Source organism: Lonchura striata, chromosome 1 (assembly GCF_050655825.1).
Source record: "Lonchura striata isolate lonStrDom1 chromosome 1, ASM5065582v1, whole genome shotgun sequence".
In the NCBI taxonomy this organism is placed as follows: Eukaryota; Metazoa; Chordata; class Aves; order Passeriformes; family Estrildidae; genus Lonchura; species Lonchura striata.
In genome coordinates, this window is record NC_140703.1 from 37,427,613 (window position 1) to 37,454,091 (window position 26,479).

A 26,479-nucleotide genomic window follows, 5' to 3' on the forward strand; every position below is an offset into this window, starting at 1 on the left:
CTACTATTGTTAAACAGACTAGAATAAATTTTTAAAAAGAGAAAATTTAAGGTATTTGTTCTGCTCTGTCATTTGGGGAATGTTTCGTATTTTTTTAATATGGTTTGATTTTCAGAGATAATGTGCTTTTCTTGTGTTACAGATCTCCTTTTGTTCACAGCCTGCACTCATGAAAATTAAACTGTATATTCTTAGCTCATAAAATGGACAGAAATATTCAGTTCAGTTAAGTAGCAGTATTTTCTTTACTATGTCTTTACAGAAGAAAAAAAGACAGTTTTCAGTAAGAAAACATCTTTAAATCAGTAGTATTAAAAATTTCCTGCTGTTTTGATTACAAGCAGAGCTACAAAGAGACATCAGTGAACAAAGGAAAGATGTCTCCTTCCTTTCCATGCCTGTCAGCAAGTTCTGAGTCTCAGTCTCTAAGTCACAGAAAATCTTCCCAAAGTATCAAAAGTTAGTCTCTATGTGGTTTTTCTGGATTAATGGTGAAGACTGGAACCAGGAGACTAGACAAGTATCAGGCTATTTCTAATAGGTTTGTGCCTAAGGATTTTGGCCAGGGCCAGTCACCAGGCATGGGGAGCTTGTGGTGGACCGTGACCCTCTAAATTGCAGTTGTGCCTGATGTCTGCCTCAGAGGCTGCCATTCACCACTAACACTGCCTGCAGCACTTGCTGCCTGAATACAAGGCATGAAAATATCCCATGGAAACCCAGCCAGTTCCTAACCAACTTCACACAGCATTCTTGTTTGAAATGGTCATTTCTGTGAGATATGTAATTGTTTTCAATGTACATGAGCAGCCTCTCAAACATCTCATTCTGCTCTCTGAAAAATCACCTTGAAACAGTTCTTCCAAAATGACAGAGTACTAAAATTCCAAACACAATGTTCAGATTCTTCTGAGTGTTGGGAGAAATTTAAACCCATATATTGACTCCCTTTCTGGTTCAAGTATATTCAGAATAAATGACAATAATTTATCAGAAAGTGTCACTCTGCTAAGGAGTATTGCAATAACAAGCTACTGGAGCCATTCACTAATTCAAACTTTGTCCACAGTGACAATTATTACCTGACAACTGTCTAAAGGCCACTGTGAGAAATAGGTTTGAAGATTTCAGTTTCATTCCTGTGGACAATTTCCACATCATAAAAATCATCACTCCATCTGTCACAGTAATTGCTAGTCTTGGCTCATCAGAAAAATCAAGAATAAATTTAACCTGGAGAAGAAATTACTTTTTTACCCCATGAGAGAGTTCTCTGAGCTTAGAAATTAAATATTACTGTGGAGGCCAGGTAAATAAAGCTATGCTGTGGCTCCCTGTGCTGTGTCTGTTGGGAAAAGAATAGTTTCCAGGGTTGTAACTCCACAGAAAAGAGCAGTAAAGCTTTCTGGTCAGAGCAAAGGGCTGGAAACTGAGAAATTTACCTGTGCCACTGACAGGTTGTACGACCTTGGAAAATCAAAACTTTTTCATTTTTGTCCAGTTGTGAAATGGGTGGCAAGGGTCTACAGACACCCTCAGCAGCCCTTGGGGTTAAAAGATATTTCCAGCAGGTGGAGATAATGCATGATTTTCTGCACTGCAGAAAAAGAGCGATCATTAGTATTAAACAGAGTGAAAGAACACGTCATGGAAAGTGGGTGTGACCTCTCATCACAGCAGTGTAATTTGTCAGGGAAATGGGAGAGAATTATAAAAGTAATAATGATCCTTCCCTCAGCCCTGCACTAGTCTTATTTTGCACTACAGTTATCCCACTGGAATAATGTAGTGCTGGCTCAGGCACCCAGAATGTGTTGTATTTACTTACCACCATTTTTTTGTTGTTGAAATGAGCTCTATATGTAGATATTTTCAAATATGTCCAGTTCTGTTCATTTAATCATGTCTAATAAGGTCTGACTTTACCCAAGGATATGTCTATAAACATATTTGTGATGCAGAAATCAGGAGGAAGAAATCAGGAACATCTCTGAGTCTGTGCTAGGCAAATGATCCTGCAAGCCTATTGGGGGACAATGTTGTGGGAGGCGTTGCAAAATTGAATGAGTTGTTAAAATTGGATCCTCCTCACTTGTAGTTGGTGATTTTGCTTAACATCTTCAGTCCAAGAAGTATAAAATACTAATTAATGGAATAGTCAGAAACAGAAAGATACTAACTTTAAGAAAGCTCTAGATGTGATGGGATCCACACCTGAGTCTAGGCTAAAATTTCTACATGGTTTTGTTTTCCTTTTCTATTTTCCCCACTGTCACAGCATACAAGTACCTTTATGTGTCTATAAGGATAATAAGTTTTTCCCATTATAAAGGGAAAATTGATTTTAGTAACCAAAGGTTGAAACACAGAGGTCACATTTTCTTCCATTTCTTTCTTTGTAAAAGGCCATGCAGCCAATCATTAAGAGAAATGTGATGAAATCTATTGTTTATTTCTCATATTACTGCAGAAATAGTTATTGATCAGTACTCTTTACATTTCCTGTTTCAAAAAAACATTTGTTGCTTATTGAAAATATTGAATATATAACTGGAACCATCTACAGAGACTTCAGAGTGACACAAGTAATGAAAACCATAACACTCAAAATTTTAAGGTGTTTGTTTAAATTTTCGCTGGACTGAAAGTCTCAACATAACTCTGGGGAGTTGTTGTAAGTTGTTCCCTGATTCAGTCTGACAGTACAAATACTACAAAGGAGTTTATCAAAATGGGGAAAACAGCAGAGAAGAAAAAAGAAATTGTGGAAATACAAACTCCCCTTTACCTATATAGCACATTTAGGTACATGTGCTACAGTTAGCAAGTTGTTTTTAAATGCCATCTGAATAAATATCATCCTTATTTTAGGTTAAACTTTCATTTTAGTATGGAGAGGACTGCTGAACTTTTCTTACTGATTTAAGTCCATTTTGATGGAAATAAATCTACATTTGTTAGAGAACTGACTGTCATAAAGTAAAAGATGAGCTTTCAGATAAAACCATGAGTTAAAGTCCAAGTGACTTCCAACAAGACACAGATTTGGAAGTGCCTAAATTACATTTTAAAAGTGAAATTTTTGCCAGTGTAATACAGGCCAAAAAGCTGTAGGGAAGAATCTCCATTTAAATTCCATCATTTGGCAAGAACTTGCTTTGCAAACCTCAACAATTTTGCTCAGAATCTCAGTTTGGTTATAGAATTTTTGTTCTCTTCACTTTTCAAGCAGAAAGGCACCTAAGCATAAACTTGCTAGAGCCCTTTACCAGCCCCATTTAACTTCCCAATTAAAGCTATTTCACTCCAGTTCATTCATCTCAGTATTTTCTCACTTTCCTGTTTGGTGTGAGAAACAGTAACCGAGTCCTTCACAAAGAATATTTTAAAGCTATCACTGTGGGGTTTGGGTGGTTAGAGGTGCTATGCTTTTGGCCACCAAAATTATCTTGCGATTACTTGAAAACTTTTTGGTTTTTGCTTTTTTATTTTGTTGTCATCTAATGATATAACCTAAAGTGAGATCTAAATATGACTTCAGATCTTAGCAATTACTGTTGTAGATTCCACTTCAGTTCAGAATATGCATTCAGAGTTTAAAGGATAATTTTTGTTATCCCAGCACACTAGGATTGTGCCTATTTTCAGTCAGTTTCTCTTCCAACTCCATAGTTTCTTTGACAAATTTGCACTGTAATTTTTTCATGTTAGTTCAACATTCTGAAAGTGTGTGTCTGTAGGAAATGACAAAGTCGTGCTATGCAGGATCACAGAAATGTTTAAGAGCATTACTGGGGGCTTCTCAGAGACCTACTGTGCCGCTCTGAGGTTGTAGAACTCACCTACCACTATCTCTATACTTGCATCCAAATTCTGCCCAAATGTAATTTTAAAACACAAGCACAACAAATTAAAGCTATTCTGAATTTACTGATTTTCAGTGTCACCAAAAGAGACACTAACTGTGTGGTACCTTGGGACCTGAACTAAAATTCTTGGGGGTTTGAAAATATTTAAACCTCGTTTTGAAACTGAAAAAGAGAATAGGGTAGATTCAGAGTTAACATTTTTTACTGTGTGAGTTACCCAGTTACAGTACTTCAACATAATTTTTTAAAAGTATTAATTTAAGAAGTAGTAAGGGTGGGCAGGGAACAGAGGAAAGGGGGAGCAGAAAGATGGATGCTTATTTATTCCACACAAGTGCAGGGGAAACATTGAAAAGGCCAGGAAAGAAACTGCCCTTAATAAACCATATGCACACATGCAGAGATATTCAGTGCCAATTTTCAATAACAGGACACATTGACATAGGAGTTCATCATAAGCTATAATGATTATAAGCTGCCATACCAATATGGAGTCATTGGGAAGATGTTTCATTTTTGCTCTGCCAAAAAGAAAAGAAAAAAACAATATGCATTAGGTATGCAGAAAGAGTTACAGTCTCTAAACATTCCTGAATTTCGTAAATGTCTAGTTATGCAACTGACCTTTCTGGGTTGAACTTAAATTTAGCCAAGTTGTCACTGTAAATTTGTACATAGAATTTGTTAATGTTTTGGGATTTAAAAGAATTAATTCTTTAAAAGGTTTTTATTTCATTTTTAAAGAACAGCACCAGAAGCAACTACTTTATCTGATTTTTTTTAATAATGCTTATAGTGCATAAAACTACTACTGTAACTGCAGTAAAAGCAAGGTCAGTGAAAGTCACAAAATATCAAAATACATTTTTTAGCTGACAAAGGGAAGAGGAACTTTTGGTTTGACTGTCAAAATTAAAATTTCAGTATTGTTAAGGAAATACAGCAAGAGAAACTTTACAGTTCCCAGGGAGATGCATAGAAAATTTCTTCTTCTAGAGTATTTCCATACTCCATGCAGAAAATGCATCATTTCACAGATAATTGGAGTTGTTTGCTTTATCTTTTTAGGATCATTATAATTCTTGCTTTTATGATGTTGAAGTCACTAGACTTAATGAAGTGGGAAGAAGGGAAAAGAATACAACTCTAGCAGCTGAGTTCTAAATAGCAATGACTGTATCTGCAGCCAAGCTTTCCTAAAGAGCAGAGTGAAGCCATCACAGTGTAGGAAGAAAGCACGTTAGGATGTGCACCTGAGCTGCACTGAAGCCCTCATGGGTGGAGTATGCAGCACGGAAGCCAAATACCACTTGCCACTGCTCACTGGTAGTGCAGTGCCCTGTGCAGCCCAATGCAGCACCGAGGTCCCGAGCTGGTTCCAGCCCAGGCGGGTTAGCTGATGAAGCAGAATAACCTGCTGCCAATTAAATGCCCACGCTGGTTCATAGCTGACTTGGGCACAACCAGCAATGTGTAGACAGTTCAGCTACTGATCTGCTGAAGGCTGCATATACTATAATGAGAACTCTGAGTCTATTCGAGGTACAGTGACTAAGAGTTGCAGGTGGGAGGGTTTGCATAGTATCTGTGGTAAGAGCATGGCTGTACAGGCTGTGTTGGAAGCAGAACTCATACAGGTTTGGTTAGGATACAAACTCACCTAATGTTGTCATTGCACCATGCAGAAGAGAATTCAATTTTGACATTTCAGATTCAGCAGTATGAGTGAAGGTTGTTCATTTTTATATCAAACCTTTACAACCATTTCATTTTTTATCCTGCTTCAGTCAAAGTGTATAAGAATTGCTGTGTTACAAAGACATCTGAAGTAAGGGATGAATTCATGAGTGTCTGAAATCATAGGTGCTGCCTTGAATATTGAGGCTCAAAGGAAACTTCTAGTTGGTATGTCCACAGGATTTAGAAAGGGAAATATGCAGAGAGGAACTTTACTCCTGATAGAAATTTGAGTGCATTTTTCCTCGTGGATTTTGCCTGGTTTCCCAGATACTTCTTGTAATCATCACACAGCAATTAGCATTCACATTGGTATGCCGTGGATTGCAAGAATAGGTCTTTTAGCTAGGGTACTCAGATTGTTCTTTGGAACAAAATATCAAAGATGCAAACTATGCTGACAATGATAACAATACAGGAATCATGTTCAACTCTTTTTCCTTACTTTTCCTTTTTTTTTTTTTTTCTTGTACAATACCATAGTGAATTGAATTAATTGGAAGAGTAGAATTTTGTGTTTTGACAAAAGTGGGATTAGGCAGCAAGTGTCTGCAAAGGAAGATCATTACAATACCAAAACCAAATTATATCTCAGCAAACACAGGAGAATTACATGACTTTGTTAGAGCTAAACAAAGAATAACATGGTAGCACAATACTATAAGCAGTTTTCATGTCAAGGCTGAGTGCCACATCACATGGCATCATTTTTTGTAGCATTACAACAACTGTTTCTCAAAAGGCCTCCATTTATTTAAATGTACTACTGCATATCCTTCTTAAAGAAATAGCATCACATGGCAAATAAATTCCTAAATGACTGAAATGGTAAATCTATTTGCTGTTAACTTAAATCAAGCAGCGTGGACTGTTGTTTATCAATAAACTTTAAAACACAATCCTGCAATATGAAGTTATGGTTCTAAGTAATCACTATATAATAATGGGGGGATTTTTATAAAACTGAAGTAAATATGTTGTTCAGTGAAATAGAATATGCTGTGAGATTTTCACACTGGGTTTCTTTAATTTCTTTCATGTTTAAATTTTCCAGTTCTACTATTCTTGCATTACCACTTTAAAATGAAATAAATAATTTTACTTAGTTTCAATTAACAGAAATGCAACATTGATGCAGCTTGGAAAATTATATGATTTCTTCAGCTTCCAGACAGCTTTAATTTTGTCTACCTTAATATTATTCCAATCTCTGTGAGAATCTGGACATGTAACATATCTGTTTTCTTAGAGACAAGGAGATGGCAAATGGAGAGAGTAAATAGCTTTACTAAGGTCCTAATAGAAATCCTTTTTGAGGCTAGGAAGTTTCAGACCCACTTGCCAAAAGGAACAAAAAAGAAAGAATACAAATTAAGAATACCCTGTGCTACTTCAAATTTTAGTAGTGTACATATGAATACAAATCAGTGTAATTCTCTTTTTTAAAATCTGACAAATCTTCATTTGAGTTCATATCAATCACTGGAAAAATGTGAAAGCTACCATTTGACTTGGGAATGCTGATTCATAGACTGATTAATATCCAGGAACTTGGTAGTATTGTAAAGACCCTTTATATTTCTAACAAGAAAAGCAAAATTAATTAAAAAGAGGTCCTAATAAATTCATTTAAATGATATTAGCATTGCACCACTTGAGGCGTAGACCAGTCTCTGTGTAGAGAATAAGATGAAGTTTGATGTGAGAAAACTTCTGTTGCATTTTGTTTTTTTAAATGCTGACAATTTTACATCTATTCTCAACTGGAGATGTGCATATCATAACATTTACCATAAGAAACAGGTCTGGGTTGCCATCAGTGAAATGCATAAATTGAAATAATTACTCTTTTCCAGCACTAATTTAAACATTCTGCATCCACATTTATAGGGAAGGGTTTTTGTGTGGTATTGGTGTGTAACAATTTCTGGTTTGTATATAAAAGGATTCTGGAGCTACAGTTGTTATCATAGCTTTAATAATAAGATCCAAGTTTAAATTAATTTAGATGTCTCAAAGGTGTAGAATGTATCCAGGCCTGTCTTTGACCCAGAAGAATTAGACAGAAATGAAACTGTTCCACTTAACTTAGGTACAGAAGTTCTCATTTTTGTACCCAGAGGTAATGAGCAACAGAACCTTCATTGGGTTTTTTGATTTGCCAAATCATTGGTAAATTATTGATAAATTTGGTGTATTTACCAAACTGTATTTGGAGATTTGCAGTGGTTAAAAAATATGCTTATTTGAACAGGTATTTTCTATAATAGTAGACTTCCCTGATATGTTGGAAGAGAGGTGTAACTTGGAATAACGTAGTGTATCAAAGGAGCTCTGAACAGAAGAACCTATTGCCATGGAATTTCCTGCCAAGATCTTGAATCCAAGATCTGAAAATATGGATGACCATCCAATGCATGGGCTTATCCTCCATAATTTTTTCTATCATCTAAATGATCCATATTTCGTATGTGAAGTGTTCATTGATTTTAGGTACTCATAAGTTTTCAGCAGAACTGCTTTCTCTTCAAAAATAAAACATTGGAGAGCTGAAGCAAAATGCTGCAATGATAGCTCACTTCATGTGCACAGGATAAATATGGACACAAGATACTCATGTTCCAAAATAGCTTCCTCATGTGGCTATTTCTCTTTACAGTGCTAAAAAACAGTGGAATTCTGGTTCTAGCACTAGTTAAGTTAGATGAGGTGTTGGTATAAATCCAGCTGTGACCATATGTATTGATGGATTCATGTTTCCTTATACACACCTGTCTGTTATTCAGGTGTTTTCTCTTAAGCAGCAGTATTTTAAATCTCAGTTGGCCAAGTGAAACTGGTTCTGGCCAAAACATATATGAAGCAAAGTACAATAGTACTTGCAGAGGGAAATAATTAGCTGGTAGTAGCAAAGAGAGACTTATTTCTAGATGAAACTCTTTGTTTAAGAAATGAAACATGAACAAAGAAAAAATATGGCAGTGTCCTTATACTAAAGTAACCTTGAAATAACCCAAGAGCCTTGGGTTTGCTGGTTCACTGATGAGAAGATTGTAATTATAAGGAATGATCCCTAATCTATAAGAAATACTTGTATAGTTCAGCAGAAGAAACAGGCTTTTGTTCAGGACTTACACTATTTTATCTCGGTGATGTTAAATTAGTCACCAGAAGGATCACAAATTGACCGTGTATTGGCTCAGTCATGTATACGTGCTTGCTAACTTTGGAAACCTTTTAAAACCACTTTCCAATGTTTTACTCAAATGATTTATCTATTAAGTTTGTAATTAAACAATTCACCTTAATGAGTACAATAGGCGTAGAGTCAAATTCTTGATAAATTCCTTTCACAGGTCTCTCCTAATTAGCTAAATATCTCTTCAAAGATTGAATTTAATAACCATCTTTAAATAAATGGTGGTTTATATGTCAATTTATGAATATAAGGATTGACATAATGGAACATATAAATAAATAGTATATCATTTATCTAATCCAGTCTGGGACCTATAATCAAAGCCAGGCAAAATGAATTGCTAATGTGGGTAGATAATATTGACATTCATCTCCTCTGGGAGGTCCTTATGCCTCACACTTCACTGGGAGTAACCCCAGAATGAGAAAATTTAATACTGTTTTAATTTTTTTTCCTGTCTAGTTTTAGTGTATACTTCATCATTAGACCCAATGGTAGAAGACACTCCATGTTTCCCATGAAATGCTAAGTCCAACTTCTATTGATTAAATAAAAGATTCAAAAATCATACTTCATATAGGTTAGATTAGAAGCAGAAGAGCTTAAATTGTTGAATCGCTTCACTATTCACCTTTCATTTTGACAATGCAATCTTTATACTTCTCCATTTTCAAATTGCCATTCCTTGCTGTTTGTCCTTATCCTGTTGGAATGTTTTTTGTGTGCATTGTGTTATTTCTGCATTTGCTTTTCTCTCTTTGTGTATTTTTCTAGGATTGTTGGGTTTGTGCTTGGTATAGCTGCACATGCACACTTGCATGCTGGGCTGCTTTGAATGACAGAGGAAGTGAGACTAAATAGCTGCTTATGTAGGATTACATCCTCACTTCTGCTCTGTTAAAAAAAAAAAAGACATATTCAACCCATATTCCTAGCTTGCACAGAGATAATGTATATCCAGATAGGGATAACATTATCAGAAGGTATCACACAGGTGCAGTAAACACAGTATCAGGAATAACTACAATATGGAGTGTGCTTTTCTAACACATTTTAAATTGTAAATTAATATTCTTTCTGTTGTGATAGTCCTGTTTGTTTTAATCAGACACTTCTGTGGAAGCTGAGTATACTCCTTCTCTGTAATTCAGTGCAATGCACACCTGAAGGTTATTAAGCACAGAGAAAATGAGCTTGGTCGTATACAATATTAAACTTAAACTTCTGGAGTTTTTTTTATTATTCAAATAAAATCATACAGAATCTAATAGCATATAGAAATGTTTAATAATGGCATGGTATGGTTTCCCATCAGACAATACTTCATTGCTGTTTTAAATCACTTTAATTTCCAGATACTTTATCTTAAATGAGTAAAATTTAGTGCAATGACTCCAGCATAAGAAGAATTTTATGTGCTTGTTTTTCTTTGGATGGAGAGGGATAGAAACTTTGCCAGTTAGTTTAATAGGTTGATCTTATTTTAATTCTGTCGTTAGGCTTATCTGTGATTTCCCTTCCCTTTAAAAAACAAGCAGATGTAGTACAAAAGTTCTATATTTTTCAAGTGTCATCTTAAGTGCAAAAAAGGTTCATTTTTGTTAATGACAAAATTGCTCTGACAGAGCATTATACTCACTTTTTATGGATCCTGGATAAGAATTAGGAGTGTCTAATTCCTGAGGGGATCTCTCAATTGTCTTTTAAGTGTAATGCCTAACTTTAGATGAACTTCTCTGGACTGTGGAGGAAAAGCACATGAAAATGTGAGGTTTTCCAGATTTTTCAAGTGTCTGCTTAACCATTTGTTTTCTTAGACTCTTACTGAGTACATGTCTCCCACAAAATTTTATTTTGACAAAAATGGATTTCCTTGAGTTTTATTGACAATAATAAAACAAGTCATCTAAAAATTCTGGTCGTAACACTTTCTTAGACTCAAGGCTTGCTGCCTGCTAGCATTGTTAGGAATAATTTACTAGTTTACAATATTTCAAAATTTATTATGTATTCACATACTGTAGAATAGATGAGCTTTCCCTTTAGACCATAGAAGCAGTTTTCTTACTGGAAAACTTACCCAATAATTTCTTTTTTCCTCTTCCACCTTCCCTCCACAATACAACTGTTTAATACACGTCTGACGTGCCATTTGGTGGTTTTGGATGGCAAATCTATATGAAGAATCTATATGATTCTTCCTATTATGCCTATATGAATTTTCCTAAAACTGCTGAGCTCTCTCTTGATTTCTGTCAAAGTTTTGTCAACGTTTCTTAAATGTGGACTCATTTTTCAAGTCCTTCCTAATGCCTTTTGACATTTCCTTAAACTGCAAAGGAAGTTCGGTGCACATACTTTAGTTGTCACTTGCCTGGAGACCTAATAAGTTTTGAGTGCAATGTCCTGTTTTATTGTGGGAGCAACACGCAGCTCTAGAAATCCATCAGAACTGGGGTTTGTGGTGAGTGCTGGGTGTTGCAGCTGCTGCAGAGCAGCTACTGATGGAAACTGCTACATGCACCCTGTGAAAGAATATATGTATGTGTGTGTTCTTGCTTTCTAGGGAGAAATCAATCACCATCACAGGCAAAGTAGGCTCAACTCAGTGAAAGTAATTCAATTAAATCAGAGTAGGGTAATGAGAAATAAAACCAAACCTTTAAACACCTGCCCCCAACCTTTCTCTTCCTTCAGGACTCAGCTTCACTCCTGATTTCTGTACCTGCTTCCCCTGGGTGGTACAGGGTGACAGTGAATGGGGGTTGTGGTGAGTTCATTACAACTTGTGTCTGCAGCTTTGAAAGCTCTAGTACTGGGGAGAGTTAGGAGTGATAGCAACAGGAAATGAGGTACAACATTTGAGTGTCTGGCAAAAATCATTAGTGACGTAGAAGTGCGTAAGCATCGTGCCAAAGAGCAGGAAGGAGGGTGACAGCTGCCTTCTCCATTAGGAACTGCAAAGCCAGCCCAGTGCTGGGCGTGGTACCAGGTACCCTGAGCTGCGGGTAACTGGGAGGCCATGTGGAGTGCCTCGGGAGGTTTCCTGCAGGTCCTGAGCAAACACTCCCTTTTTAAATTCATGGCAATAGCATTATGTCCTCTTCCACAGCTGTAATTAGAGACAAAATCAGGTGTTATGTTCATGGATCATTTACATCCAATACTGCTTAAGTAACTGAGAGTGCTGGATTTTTGTTCTTCTATCATTATCCCTTTTTTTTTTTTCTACACACCTCTATGTTTTTCACTTGTAAATATTTTGTCATGTAAACCTCAGTCCTCAGCTGGTATAATTTTCAAACTAACTTTGTCAGGGTGTATTTCAGCTCCCAGAATGAGATTTATAATTCCTCATAATCATTACAGTATCATAAATAATTATGATAGCAATAATAACAACAGTAGTATTACAACTGAGGCTGATAGGAAGACTTAAGCTTACTTTTTTTTTTTAAAGTAATAGAATGTCTTGGAATTCTGTGGAGATTTAGGCACCCCATTTCTAAAGACCCAAAAGTTTGTCCAAAATACCAAGATATGAACAAGGAATACAATCACTTAGGATTGGATTAAGGTTTTTTAAATGGTTTTCACTCACTATCCCTAATTTACTCAATGCTGAGTTCTTCACAATACTTCAAGTCTGTATTTACTCTACATGGGAATTTCACATGTAGAACTGTTTTAAAAATGTCCTCTCCACTCTACTCCTTTAAACAGCATTCCTAATTACTTTCAGTTCCCCCCACATCATTCTAAACCACTTCTGCTGTTTCAAATACTCTTGTATCTCAAACTGAAAGAACAAATCCTCTCAAAAAGGTAAGATTTTTTTATATTTTAAAGGTAATCATTACATCCTGCAATTACCTCAGTCATAAGGAAGTAGATTTGAAGTCAGTGGATGTTTCACCACTTTGAAGATCAGGTACCTGACTTGGGCACACTGCTAACAAAGGTGGATAATTAGCTCTATTCCAGGAGCTGAAGCATTCCTCTGAGTCACAGCTCCACCTTGCATTCTTCCTTATTGCTAAATGACAGTAGTTTAGGACTGCAGTAACTCCAATACTTCACGTTACAGAATGTGGCTAACAACTTATTTGTGAAAACTGTTTAGGGAAGGCAGGGAGGGAGGAATAAGTTAGCAACCTTTTTTACTTTAGTTGTGCAAGTGAAATTGCCTCAGAGAACCTGAATAGAGATGTAGTGTGGTCCTTATTCTACATATTTGTAGGCTGAGTGACAGCCTAATCCTTCATTTTATTACTTACCTGTTTTCTAATGAGTAGCTATTTAGCCTAGCAATGCTATTTGTACAACAGATGTACAGATGCCATTTTAAAATTTGAGTTATGTTGCTAAAGTCCTCACTGCATGTGCCTGTGCATGAAAACAGCATTACATCTCATGTCTGGCTTTGTTACCTGAGGGTGATCTGAACGTAGCAGGGTTGAATGTCCTATTCCCTGAAGTTTCCTGTTTGCCTCTGATGGGAGACTGTCTGGTTAGTTTGACACTTCTAACATGGGTCAGTAACTGTCAGTACTGGATATTATCAAACCATTTGTAGCTGAGATTAAATTAATGCAAAAAAAAAAAAAAAAAAAAAAAAGCAATCTCTGGTCTTCTAATTAATCTCACAGGAGTGCAAAAACTCATTTAAGTTAGGAGTTTAGCTGTTGGCAGCATCAGGAAAAGCTGGTTTCACTTCACTGAGCTGAATTAAAACTCCACATTAATGGAATTAAAGCATGTTGCCTTCCTAAACTCTTACATCCATCAAATCAAAAGCTTAAAAGCTTTATAAACAGCTGCAGTGCTACCTTCAATCCTTGACATAAGAAACAACATGCTGAGAATATATCATAAAAACAAACAGTATTAGCATTCCCTTCACTGGTCTCCTGTGGAATTTTTTAATATTGCATTTATCACTCTTTTTTGTTTTAGTATTGTGAATGACAAAGAATAACTCAGAGCTCTAGTTTTGGGTTTGCTTTTGATGTTGTTTGTTTTGGATTTTTTTTTTCCTGCAGAGAACATATTGATAGACAAATGGAGTTTGTATATTTTTCTTCTGTGTGGCATTTTCAGAATTGAGAGCTGAAGAATGGCTGCTCCAAAGTCAGTGTTCAGAGAGGTCTCTACCCAGCCTGTGCCACAGCTGCTTCACTGCATCTTTATGAAAAGTTGCAGGTCAATTGACTTAGAAAGAAAACAACTTTAATACTGTCAGTTTTGACTTGTCAAAATAAAGATATATGAAAACAAAAGGGTTCCTAAATCAGGGCTATAGCAAATAGAGGACAACTGTTCTTTGTTGATAGAGGTTCAGGGTTGAGAGAGGAAAGCTAATGACTTTTCTAGTACTCTCTTTGCAAAGACAGCGTCTCTTGGTTTTATCTAAACAAAAGAGAAGAGGAAAAGATTTGGACTGTAAAAACCTTGTTTCTTCTACTGTCAATGCAATAGACAGGCTCTGGAATGAACTGATTTGAGCATCATCCAGTCTGATCCCTTAATGGTGGTTTGTCCATAATTTTGCATTATAGAAGTTTAAAACACAATAAGTATTTCCCTAACATGAGTGTTACATCCCAGATAGAGGTTCCACTGGCATGTTCTGGAAGGATGAAAGCGTCATTTGGGAAGGGAAGGTGGTAGATCACCTGATCCCTGTGGGGAAAGAAGGGTTTATGATGCTGCCTCCAGTTTCAGCATCACCCACACAGCAAAAGTGCCTTCAGAGTTTTCTTAGCCTAGCACAGAATTGAAGCTGTCTATATAAATTTTGTTTCTATAATATTTACTGATATGATTATTTCATTATAAACATTTAAAAAATTACATGAACACTAGGCTGCTCTATTATATTATTTAATGAAGCCATGAAATGGTTCACCTTGCCTGAGAAACAAGTTTAAAACAAAAGGCAATTTAAGCCCATTAAAATGAGAGGTTGGATTCTTTGCTTCCAGTTTTGCACCTTATTATTAATTTACAATCTCATTCTTTGTTCCTTCACTCTTATGAATTGTCTTACAAGAACAGTATATCCCTCTTGTCTCAATGAACTAAAATAAAATGGATTTAAGTTAAAAATGGTCTTTTACAGGATGTAAAATTCTTTTATCCAGGGAAAATCCGTCTTGTGTGGCTGTAGTACTGGGTGGTATATTGAAATATTACTAATGTCACGTTATATTACTAAAATTAGTAGGAGGTCCATTCTGTATCATTTTAGAGGAATGGTAGCATTTTTATAAGCTTAAATGTCAAACTCTGAATACTTTGATCTGTCTGTTTAAAACTATGCTGCTTATATATCTCAATAGGGATATGCTTGGGCATTCATCACGAAGTGTTGGTAGCAGAAAGCTTTATTTCTTCTGTGCTGCAAAAGACATGGCAAATGCACAAGTGTATTGAGCATGTGATGAAATTGGCTTCTTTTTGCTGGTTCCATCAGTTTGATAGAATTCAACAGGAGATTATCTTTTCAATAAGTCAGTTAGGAATCATATCAGACTATTATTCTGTCTCCAATAGCAACTTGTGTCAAGCAATGATTAAATTTCATTTTAGGCTTTAAGATGTCATTTGTGTTCATGATGATACCTTAGAAGCTCAATATCAAGCATCAAACTTGATTTTTATAATTATGTAAAGAAAACGAGTTTTCATATCATCAGTTCTGAACTCTTTTCATGAAAGAAGGTGAGGGCTCATTTGAATACTGTGTCATAAATCCCTATGATTGAAAAAGGTTTTCTGATGGGTGGAATATTGCAGATAGATGAGCCCCTCACTTGGCAGGAGTGGGGTGTAAAGTTCTTTGTACATGCAAACTTAATGTGAAATTTTAACCAATATTCATATAATATTCTTCAGTGTTTGTCCCACTCAGCTATTCTGTTCACATCATGATCCCAGAAACTTCTGGTACTCCTAAGTTTGCTATAAAACAGATAAAAAGCTCTGCAGCTCTTCTTAGAAGGGGAATATACTTTTCCACAAACCTGAAACCTTCTCAGTAGGGATAAATACTAACATAAAACAAAAGCACACTGGTTACAAGAGAAGATACCAGGAAGCAGCAGGACTTCTGTTTGTTGAGTGACAGGCATCACAACTCCATGGGCTACACAAAAACAAAAAGGCATCTCTTCTGTCATACAGTATTGACTGTGCTACAGAATGAAATTCTTGTAAAATAGATGTGTGGCTCACTAATGTCAAATGAAGTGCTTTTCTTTAAATAAGATATATTGCTGCTGAACAAGCAGCTTGACATATATGCAAAACTTGAAAGTAAGACAAAGTCTTCAGTTATTAGAATCAGTGATATAAAAGTGACATAAAGATTTATTTTTATTGTGCACTTTGCATTATTAATACTGGGCCTCACTATGTGCTGTAGTCATTTAAACTAATCAGAAAATACACCCAGATGCTTCTGCTTTTTAAAGTCTTATTTAAACTGGATGTCTTGGATAAGGAGTGCAATTTATTATCACAAAACTGCCTTTGACTGATGCTCTTTTTTATCCATTTGTACTTATAATACTATTCAACCATAGTATAATACTGAAATTAGTGCATACTGTGTATTTTTAACATAATTATTATTATTACTCAGGTTTCTTAGTCATGTCAGTATAACATATGAGAAGCCTAAAAATCAAAATCAATCAAAAAGTTTTTTTTTTTCAGAGAGTCTGTGCTTTGCTATAGAAATAATAACATGTTTTTCCCTAAATGTTGTGTCCTAGATTAATAAAAAATCCATGTGGAAAGACTCAAGCTGCTTAAAATCTGATAGAACTAGTGTTGAAACTACATCAAGATGGAATTCTAAGGAATGCATGCCCTCTTTTACTGAGAAACACTGAAAATTAGATTGATTACATTATCATTTGCTGTTCTACCTTTTGTTCTGAAATTAAATTTTCATTGTATGTTTAGTATATTTAGTGGAATAATTAGCATTTAAGTTATTTTAAGTTACTAAACTCTGTGTGGGGATATATATATATTAAAAATGAGTAGGAAAGATAAGGGGGAGTTATTATCTTCATTTTCTGCTCTTAATGAGAAACGAAAGCTGAATTTAAACAAGAGAGATTATACAATTAAGCCCTTTTTGAACAGATGAGCACCACTGAAGTCAAAATGCTTTAGACACATGTAAAACCATCTGATTGTTGTATCTACTTTGGCATTAACTAAACTTCTAGAGAGAATAAGGGCAAGAGGAATTTCTATGTCTTTAACAAATGCTTTTCTTTATTCTTCCTTGGCCGTACAGTCATTCCCAGCACAGCACTGCAACGCGTCCACCCACAGTGAGCTTGCAGCGGACCATTTCTGTGGAAGGGTAAGATGATTCTCTCTTGAAGCTGCTCTAGAGGTGTCAGGTACCACTGAACTGCCCACGCACACAGAGCTGTTCATTAGATGTGGGTTTGCACACCACGGTGTTTAAGTCTGTGAGATGAAGCAATGAAGTTTCAAATTAGTGCTGGTACTTTCTTGGTACTTACTGAAAGGTTTGATTTTCACGGAGATGAGAGTATCTGTCATGGAGATATATTGGATACTATTTGTTCAATTCATCTCACTTCATTAGTGTTAATATTTACTTGTGTTAGCTGTAAAATCTTCCCACTTATCATGGAAAAGCCCAATGAAGTCTTACTCTGTTTTCTTAATGTATGCATGAGTTCCTTTTGACAAACCAGTGTCCAAAACTAAGGATGAAGAAGTACTGATAGAAAATATTAATCCTGTGCTGGTGAATATCTGTGTATATGAGTGTTAACTGTAGAACACAGCTCTGAGTGGACAGCTCAACTTTAACTAACCTCAATTTTAACTAAGACAATGGTGTAAAATGTGAATAATGCACAACTATAATGATAATATTCTTGCATCTTTACAGTATTAGAAAGGCTGATATTTAACACAGGGAGACAGATTTTGTTTGCACTGACTGGCATAGTCTAAAAATTGTCAATTTGTTTTTATCCCCTCCCATAGAAATGTGGAACTCTGTAGGCATGGGTAGTTACTTATCATTGGCTGCCTAAAGTTCATATTTCAAAGTTTTTCTTTCTTGTGATAAAAGTGAGACTATAAAGCTTCCACAGGGAAGAGATGTCATCTCGTTGTCTTTTTAGTTTCCGTTACACCTGTACTGTGGTGCAGTCAGAAAATAAATTGGTCACTGTGTAAACTAATCCTGTCCTAAGTGAAGTCTGAAATGGTTTTCGCACAAGTCCCAATTTTTAATTTCTTATCTAGAGCTATAATTTTAAAATATGATTATTTCAAATATGTAAAGCTATGCATTGAAAAATAGTTTGAGTAATAGAATTATGCAGGAAAAGTGCATGTGGCTCAAGGGCTATCATCTGGAAGATAGTTCTGTAAATAAAGCCTTCATTGTCATTCAGCCATCATGATCAAAACAGGGCCAATTTTAAGGCAGATCAGGTTGCTCAGGGTCTTGTACAGAGAAGCTGTGACTATCAAAAACCTGGAGATTGCTCAAGTCTGGACAAGCAGTCTCAGTGCTTAAACATCCTCCTTTTAGATTTCTTTATCTCTCTAATCCAAAGAGAGATAATAAATTCCCCTGACTCTTCTTCAAATCATCTCATGAATAAGGTGGTGTTTAAAATAAAACTGAGCTTCAAGAACAATTTGGGTGGTAAAAAGGAGGGGGAGGGGGAGAAAAAAATAATTTGCTCAATTGAGATTTAAGGAAAGAAATTCTATTTTGATGTCTCTGGCTTGGTCTACTGGACCAATTCAGGAATCATACTGTAGCTTTAAACTACTACTTAAATATGGAAATTAATCTTTCTAAATGAATTTTTAGATAAATTTCGGAATCTGAACTGGCCACACAGACAACTTGCATATATTGTGTGTGAATCATTGCAGTACAGAAAATCTGTAATTGATACCACAGGTCTCATGTTGTTCAGGAGGTAGAAGAACATCAGCTTGTAATTATTCCTAATCAACTTAACCTGCATTGTATTTCATTTCACATAGGAAAGTGGGACTATTAGCCTATTCCACTGCTGAGCAGAAATGAGTAATCAGCTGAGTCCTAAATATTTCATTATGTTAAAGCTCAATTTATTCTAATGTTTTTGTAGAGTCCATGCTGCTATGTTTACAGCTAATAGAATTTGAGGTCAAAACAAAGGTATTTTTCTCTTTTAGGAACCATGTTCCTGTCAGTAGAATCCTGTATTTAGGGGAATCACTGTATTGGTTTTGAGATGCACTTTTTAAACAGCTGCTTTACCTGCAAGGCATCCCTGGCACATGCTGACATTTATACCCTGCATGCTGGCTCTGTCTGACTGACTGTGGAGTCACTGAAGAAATATAATTATTGGGTCCTATGAATGAAAAAATAAATCTGGGAGGGTCAAAGAAATACAGAGGGAATTGCATTTGCTGGCATTTAGTCCTTTCCACCCTGATGAATATCTGATAATAGAGGTGGCCAGAATAGGTTTTTAAAGAACTTGAATAGCTTTTTTTCAACAAGAAGATGGATGAACACATAAAACAATTTCTTTTTTTATTAGAGATGGCTTTTGTGGACTTCATGTCCAGCAACAAAATGAATGGCTAGGCAGGAAAAATAAAGACATCTTTAAAGATTTTTTCCATTATATTCAAGCCATATATTCTTCACAGTGTGATAACTGTACATGAGGTGTACAGATTTATTCTGTATATAAAAGCATGAACTTCAGAGGTGTTGGAGGTGATCATTAGCAACTTACCCAATGTTTTATTTTCATGGTTTAAAAACCAAGAAAACTCTTGATTTGAATGATTGAATTTGAAAATATTGTTATTTTGAGTTTTTTGACGAGATTTTAATGAACAATCTTAGGCTGTGACTATCCAAAATAGGAAAAATATTAGTTGAAAACAGCCCTTGTTTTTTTTTGAAATCTTGCCATACTAGAACACAAAGCTTTAATGTTAGTGGCGATTGACAGCTAATCTCTCTGCTTTTGGCATCTCCACTAATCTAATCTGAATTTTGTATGCTACCAGCCAACTCTAAGAAACTGGGATTTCAACTTCTTTGATTGAGTCTTTTTGACTTAGCAATGTGTCTGAGCATCTGAAATATATTTTTAAATATTTATACATAAATAAACAGCATTTGAACCATGACTAAGGATAAGAATTTTTAATTTGAATAGGACAGATATTACAGAATGTTTTTTGTTTCAGAAGTGTCTTCTCTAAAGTAATTTTAGATGCTTGCTACTAGCGGCCTGTGTATTGATATTTCCAAACATGGCTTAGAGGCACTGCTATTTTTAGGTATTCTCTGAGCATTTGAATTGTTCCTGTCTCCTGGTAGTGCAATTCTGTTGTCTCTCACCAGTTTCATATCATCCAGCTTTGTTTACAAACTGTAAAGCTGGACCATTCATGGTAAATAGAGCTATTGAATGCTGTAATATTTTTTAGAACAGTGATTTCAATGTGGAATCGATAGTTTTTCAAAGCAAGATGCGAAGCAAACCTTTCTAGTATGGAGTTGTATGTGCTAGGTGTAGCAGGTGGTACCGAGATGCAGTTTTCAGGATTTAATTTGATTAGTAGCATGTGGAACAAGGAACAAGGAAGAGAGATAAGTGATTGTGTGAGACAAAGGATAAATGATCAAGCAGACAACAATAATCATATCCCTTATAGAGCTAAAGAGTATATTAGCTGTCCTACATTATCTCTCTAAAAATCAATGAGATTTCTCAAACCCAGGAGACAGACTACTGTGCATTTGAAGTAAATGTCAGGTGTCATGGTAAAAACGCAGACCAGTTTTTCAAATCAAAAAGATTATTCCTGTATTCCAATTCCATCTAGCTATCTGCAAGCAGAAAACTTGTTCTGGTTTGCAGACTTTAATTTCTCTACAAAAGATAAAATGAAAGATTGCTGAAGTCCAGAGGTCTTCCTACAGAACAAAATCATAACCCAGTGCAATCACACATGCATCAGTCAGCTCCCAGTAGGTTCCCTTGTATTAAGTATACATAAAAGTTTGTGACAATTTAGGCATGATGTTCGCAGAATAAATGCATTAAAATTGTAGTCAATATTAAAATTAGAATAAACCATTGCTTTTAAATGTTCAATGAACAAGAAATTCAAGGACTCTATAGTCAAATAAATCAACAAAATACTTTTTACAAGCAGATAGGGTAGCTTTAGTAGGCAAAGTGAAGTTTTGATACATAATCTGATAAATGTACATCTTATTAAAGGCTGAGTGCTTAATTGTTAGTATACCAATATTTGGTCAAATGAAATAAGTCACTAATCAATTAGAAGGCATCATTGTTTCAGTTTATGCAGGCAAAGTTACTCTGGACTGTGATGGTCAATGTGAAAGCAGTAGATAAGAGGAAGGCTTCCTTATTTTTGTTATTTTCAATAATAATTGAAAGTAGGATAACACTAATTAAAGTCACTATCTGGCATGAGACCTCACAGGGTCAATTGTAGCACTGGTGTCTGCAGGTGCTGTGAGTGATGAAGGACTGGGAACTGAAAAAGGAAGGTCTGTAGCTCCCTACCATTGCCAGGTCCTGGTGCTTTGGTCACTGCAACAAAGCTACATGAGGGGAGGGCCAAGGAGGAGAAGGAAAGGAAAGGAAAGAGCTTTTTCATATCATAATGGAAAGATTTTTCCAAGCCTAAAAGGGAATAAGAAGGGAAAAAGTAAAAGCTGAGATGCAGTAGAAGTGGTATTACAATAAAACAATAGATGAGAGCAGATTTTTCATTTGTGTGAAACAAGAGTTGTGGAAGTATGAAAGAAAATCTATATAAAGAAAGCTTGGTTTGACCAAAACTCGAAGGCTTTTAAAAAGTTGTGTGTGAATATTTCAGGTCTTCAACTTAGAACTTCGTATTATCTCTTTTTTGCATATCAGATTTTAAACCATCACACACACTGGCACATACTCTGTCCCTCCAATCTTCCTGTGTTCAATACTGTGAAGAATGAACAATCTATTTGAACCATCTTTTTTAAGTTCTTCCAGAATGAATGTCCTTTGGTTGTCAGAAATAAATACACAGATATTTATCAGAATTTTTTGAAGTACGAGAGGAAGAGTAGAATTATTGTTGTGAAAAAGAAATGGCTTGATTAGCCAAATTACACTAAGGTAACTCAGTGCTCACACTGTGGATTGTCAGAAGTCAAACATATTTATACCGCTCAGGAGAAGGGGCCTTGCTGCCTTTGATTTGGGGTGGGTTCTTTCAGAGAATCTTAGAATGGCTTGGGTTGGAAGGGACTTCAAAGATCATCTGGTTCAAACCCCACCCCTGCCATGGGCAGTATCATCTTCCCTTAAACCAGGTTGCTCAAATGCCCATTCAGCCTAGCCTTGAACATTTCCAGGGGCTGAGTATTCACAGCTTCTCTGTACAACCTATGCCAGTGCTTCACCAGCCTCACAGTAGATGTATTCATCCTAATATTTAATCTAAATCCACCCTGTTTCAATTTAAAGCCATTTCCTGTTGTCTTATCCCTTGTGTGCTCTTCTCCCTGATAAACTAATGTGACTTTACCCAGATAATACAACTTCTTGCAACTTCAACTTAACCTCCTGCTATTTGCCAATTTAAGCTGGGAAGGGTTTTCTTGCACTATATAAGAGTACAAAGGTTCTGGCCTCTGACTTGTATATTGATGTTACCCTAATGCAAACACTAAGATAAATATTCTTCTGGGCTTTCTGTGATCTGTGTTACTATAACACAAAAGCAACAAAAGATGCTGTCAACATCTTTTGTGAAGAAAATGGCAGTTTGGGGGGAAGGAGGAAAGAAAAAACCAACAACAACAACAGAAAGAAAAAAAAATTAAAAGCCATAACAACAAAAAAACTTTAGCCAAATCAAGATCAAAGCCATATTTCTAAGCCTCTGGAGACTTGAGATACCTCATCGATTGTATAAAATGGAAGAAATCCCTAAGGTCTGATATTTGAAAGCACCCAGTGTTGTTTAATATTTCTGTATTTCTGTATTTCAAAAAGCACAAAACATATCAGCACTCCAGTTTTATAGATGGTACAAAAGAAACAGAAAGAGCTGTGTCATTTGAGATGGTATTAAAACTGACTCTTCTTTAATGTTGCCAGCAGCACAAAAAAATCAATTTAATCATGGATTTTCTTTCAGTTAATTATTATAAGAATTACTTGTTTTTAGAAAGCACTTCCCCATCATTTATCAGTCCAGTTTTAATCTCATATTAGATCTATAATTACTATGGATTCCAGTCTATAGAAGAATGATAGTAATCGTCAAATTTTTTGTCTTGTCATTTTCTGTTTGTTAAAAGTAAACTGATCAAACCAAATATTTAGTACAAATGTAGTAAATAAAAAGCACTTGCTGTTTTCAAGATAATCATCAAATTAAACATGCGTAAACCAAACAAACCTGTTAAGGAGAGATATGCTGCAAAAGGATTTATTTTTGGTCATTGCATTTTTATGACAGAAGACATTTTCTTAAGTGTTGACATTTTGTTACTACTTACTGTTTTCAAATATTAATTTAGTAATCCTCTGCTCTTACATCAGACCTGCAGTTTATAATGTGATTTACAGGATCTGATCTGATGCATTCCCTAAAGCCAGTAACGAAGTCCATCCAAATTGATTCTGCCATTGATTTCTCAGCCTGTAAATTTGTGTGGATTGCAGCACTTTGTTTGCTCCTTTACTCCTGGACCTATTAATGTAAATCTTCCTTTATTCTTTCCCTACCTTTTTATTTCCTTCCCTGTTCTCCTTTACAGAGGCACTGCCTTCCTTTATTCTGATTTCGCTCTTCTTTCCTTTTTTCTTTCCTTTTTTCTCTTCTCATTTTCCCCCCTCCTTTCTGGTGCCTTCTGTCAGTCCAGGAATGTTTTCATCTCACACTCCTTTCTAATTTCTGCTTGATTTCCCCTGCTGCTCTGCTCTGTTTGTATGTGGTATAGAGCTGCAGGAGGGTATAAAACATGCACACACCAAATTAAAGTGCTAGTACACTTTGTTAGCACCTACAAAGTTACCTTCAGCTGTATTTATCACAGAAGAAATTGTAAATGGGATAAATAGTTAAAGCTGGAGGCTGAAACATGAATTTCAGAAATACTGGATGTCAGACTGCTCCTTTTTCCAGGGTAGCTAGAGTGCCATCTATTGTATCCAAATAAAACATCTTCACAGAACAGGCTGAGTTGGAAGAGACCCACAAGGATCACTGAGTCCAGCCCTTGCACAGGACATCCCCAAGAGCTACACCATGTGCCTGAGGTCATTGTCCAAGTGCTCCTTGAGCTCTGTGAGGCTTGGTGCTATGACCTCTTCCCTAGGGAACCTGTTCAGTGCCCAACCACCCCCATCTTAAAATAAATTCTGCCTTAGTTGCTGTTTTCTGCAGACAGCTACACATTCTGAGTGCATTAACTACAAGCAAACATCATTCACATTTGAGTTATTTTTCTTCAGTTCTCAACTCTCCCATCATCATGTAATCTTTAACTGTTTGATTCCATCACCTCCTTTACAGCATTTATCTGCATTTTGTCTTGCATTCTCTGATGTGTACTGGAACCATATTCATAGTGATTTTTCACAGAGGCAAAGGAATTTTTTCCTAGTGTTGTTTCCTACATATTAAAAAAAAAAAAAATTGAACAGTTGTTCTTAGACCTCGTTAAATATCGTATTAAGGGTTGACTGTAACTTTTACACCAGATGATGAAATATGTAAAATCCTCATCTTCAGCTTAGACATTTCAGTGAGTGTTGATAAAGCATTGGCAGGTAACTAACTGCTGCATCAGTCTTAAGAATCACTTGGGCAGTGACTAGTACTGTAGTTGGTTTCCTTAAGAAATATTTTTCCTACCTCAACTTCATAAATTTTATATCTACATTTTTACCATCATAAACCCTTTTTTTCATTGTCATTCTAAGTACACTATGCAAACGTGAACAATTACATATTAAGCATATTTATTATTTTAAGGTGAATTGGCATATACATTCTACTTCCTATAAATTTTATAGTACAGTAAGGGATAAATGTTATCTTTATAATGACAACATCACTTAGGTGTTCTTGAGTCCACATTTCAGATTCTGCAGGGTACTCAGATATGAAAGAAATACAAGGCATGTTAAGGATGGTCAGCCTCTATTCAGCCAAATCAGAGTCATGACCAAAATGATCTGATTAGGTAAAAGAGCAGGGGTGGAAACCCATTGCATTCTAATCACAGCTTCTGACATTTTCCCCTTATTGTCTGAACTTTCTCTGAACATAATCATCCAAGAGCAGAATGTGAATTTTGCTGTCAAAAGGCCAAAATTATAAAACAGCACTGGCAGCACTTTAGGCATAAATCTGCTGACTTGATCAGAGACAGGGATTAATAACTGGGCCAACATTTTGTTGAGCTGCACAGCTTACTATTCAGTAGATACCCAGTTGAATTGACCTAGTTTTGTCCATGGCCCTGGCTTTCAACTATTTGATCCAAACCGCCTGTCATATGTGAAAATACTCATTTTTATTTTGAGCAAGATCTCTTCTGATTTCTCACCAGCAAAGCATGCAAAAATATTGGTATGACTTTGCTGCCTCTTTTTCCTCCATATTCTGGTAAATAATAAATGGCAGCTACTAAATTCTTGCAAAGTATTTCTGATGAGTAGGACTTAAGATGGCAAGCGTCACTGTATCATTTTGTGGATGAGGAAACTGAAGCTGGGAGAACAAGTGAGTTGCCAAGAACACTCAGCAGTGCATGGGCTAAGCAGAGAAGAGAAACCATGCTTTCAGCTCACTGTCCTCGTTCTGCTCCAGACCCTAGGCCACACTTCTAATTAAAAACCTGTTTAGACTTCTTAGAATCTGGATCGCATTATGTCTACTCTGCACATATTTAACCAGGTGTTAAAGGAGTTGCTGCAAGGCAAAGCAACAGCAGTGATGCAAAAGAAAAAAAAAGACCTCTACCTTTATTTTCTGATTATTAAAAATACTTCAAAAATACACAAACTCGGTGCAATATATCTTTTGCTCACAGCTGTATTTTTAACTGTTTTTTGACTTTACAACATTAAAAAAGTCAAGAGATAAAGAACCATATGGAGTAAGACTAATACTTGGCTTTAGTCTTCTCTTTCAAATATATGAAACTTCAGTTTCAGAAAGCTGAGATGTTACTTTAACATCGTAATCAAGTTGAGTATACTATTTGAATATTAGCATTGGGCAAAGATTAACAAATGCCTGTGATTTCAGAAGTATCATGTCAAGATAAAGTCTCCATGTATCCATAACATTAAACTCGTATCAAATAAGGCATCACTCAATTTAATCACTTCTCTTCTATTTTTTCTGTTCTTTAAAAACAAAAGGGAAATGAAAAATCCATTTGTGTGATACAGAACTATGGTATAATATAGAGGAAAGATTGAATGTTTTATACAAGAAGCATTCTGTGGAATGTGTGTTTTTGTTGCTGGCAACTTTTTTTTGTAAACTTAATGAGTTGAGTGTCCTGTTTCTCTGGGAGGAGTCACAGACACCC

General features: G+C 35.8%; 1 protein-coding gene across 15 annotated transcripts in view; it reads left to right on the top strand.

Annotated features, from left to right (window-relative positions):
* DLG2 (discs large MAGUK scaffold protein 2) overlaps nt 1–26,479 on the top strand; it is a 982,636-nt gene that overhangs the window by 739,946 nt on the left and 216,211 nt on the right. For all 15 annotated transcript variants that reach the window (XM_085593066.1, XM_031505123.3, XM_085593076.1 and 12 more), the window contains one exon: nt 17,120–17,188. In XM_085593066.1, the coding sequence (XP_085449192.1) occupies nt 17,120–17,188 (69 nt within the window). The remainder of the gene's footprint in view (nt 1–17,119; nt 17,189–26,479) is intronic.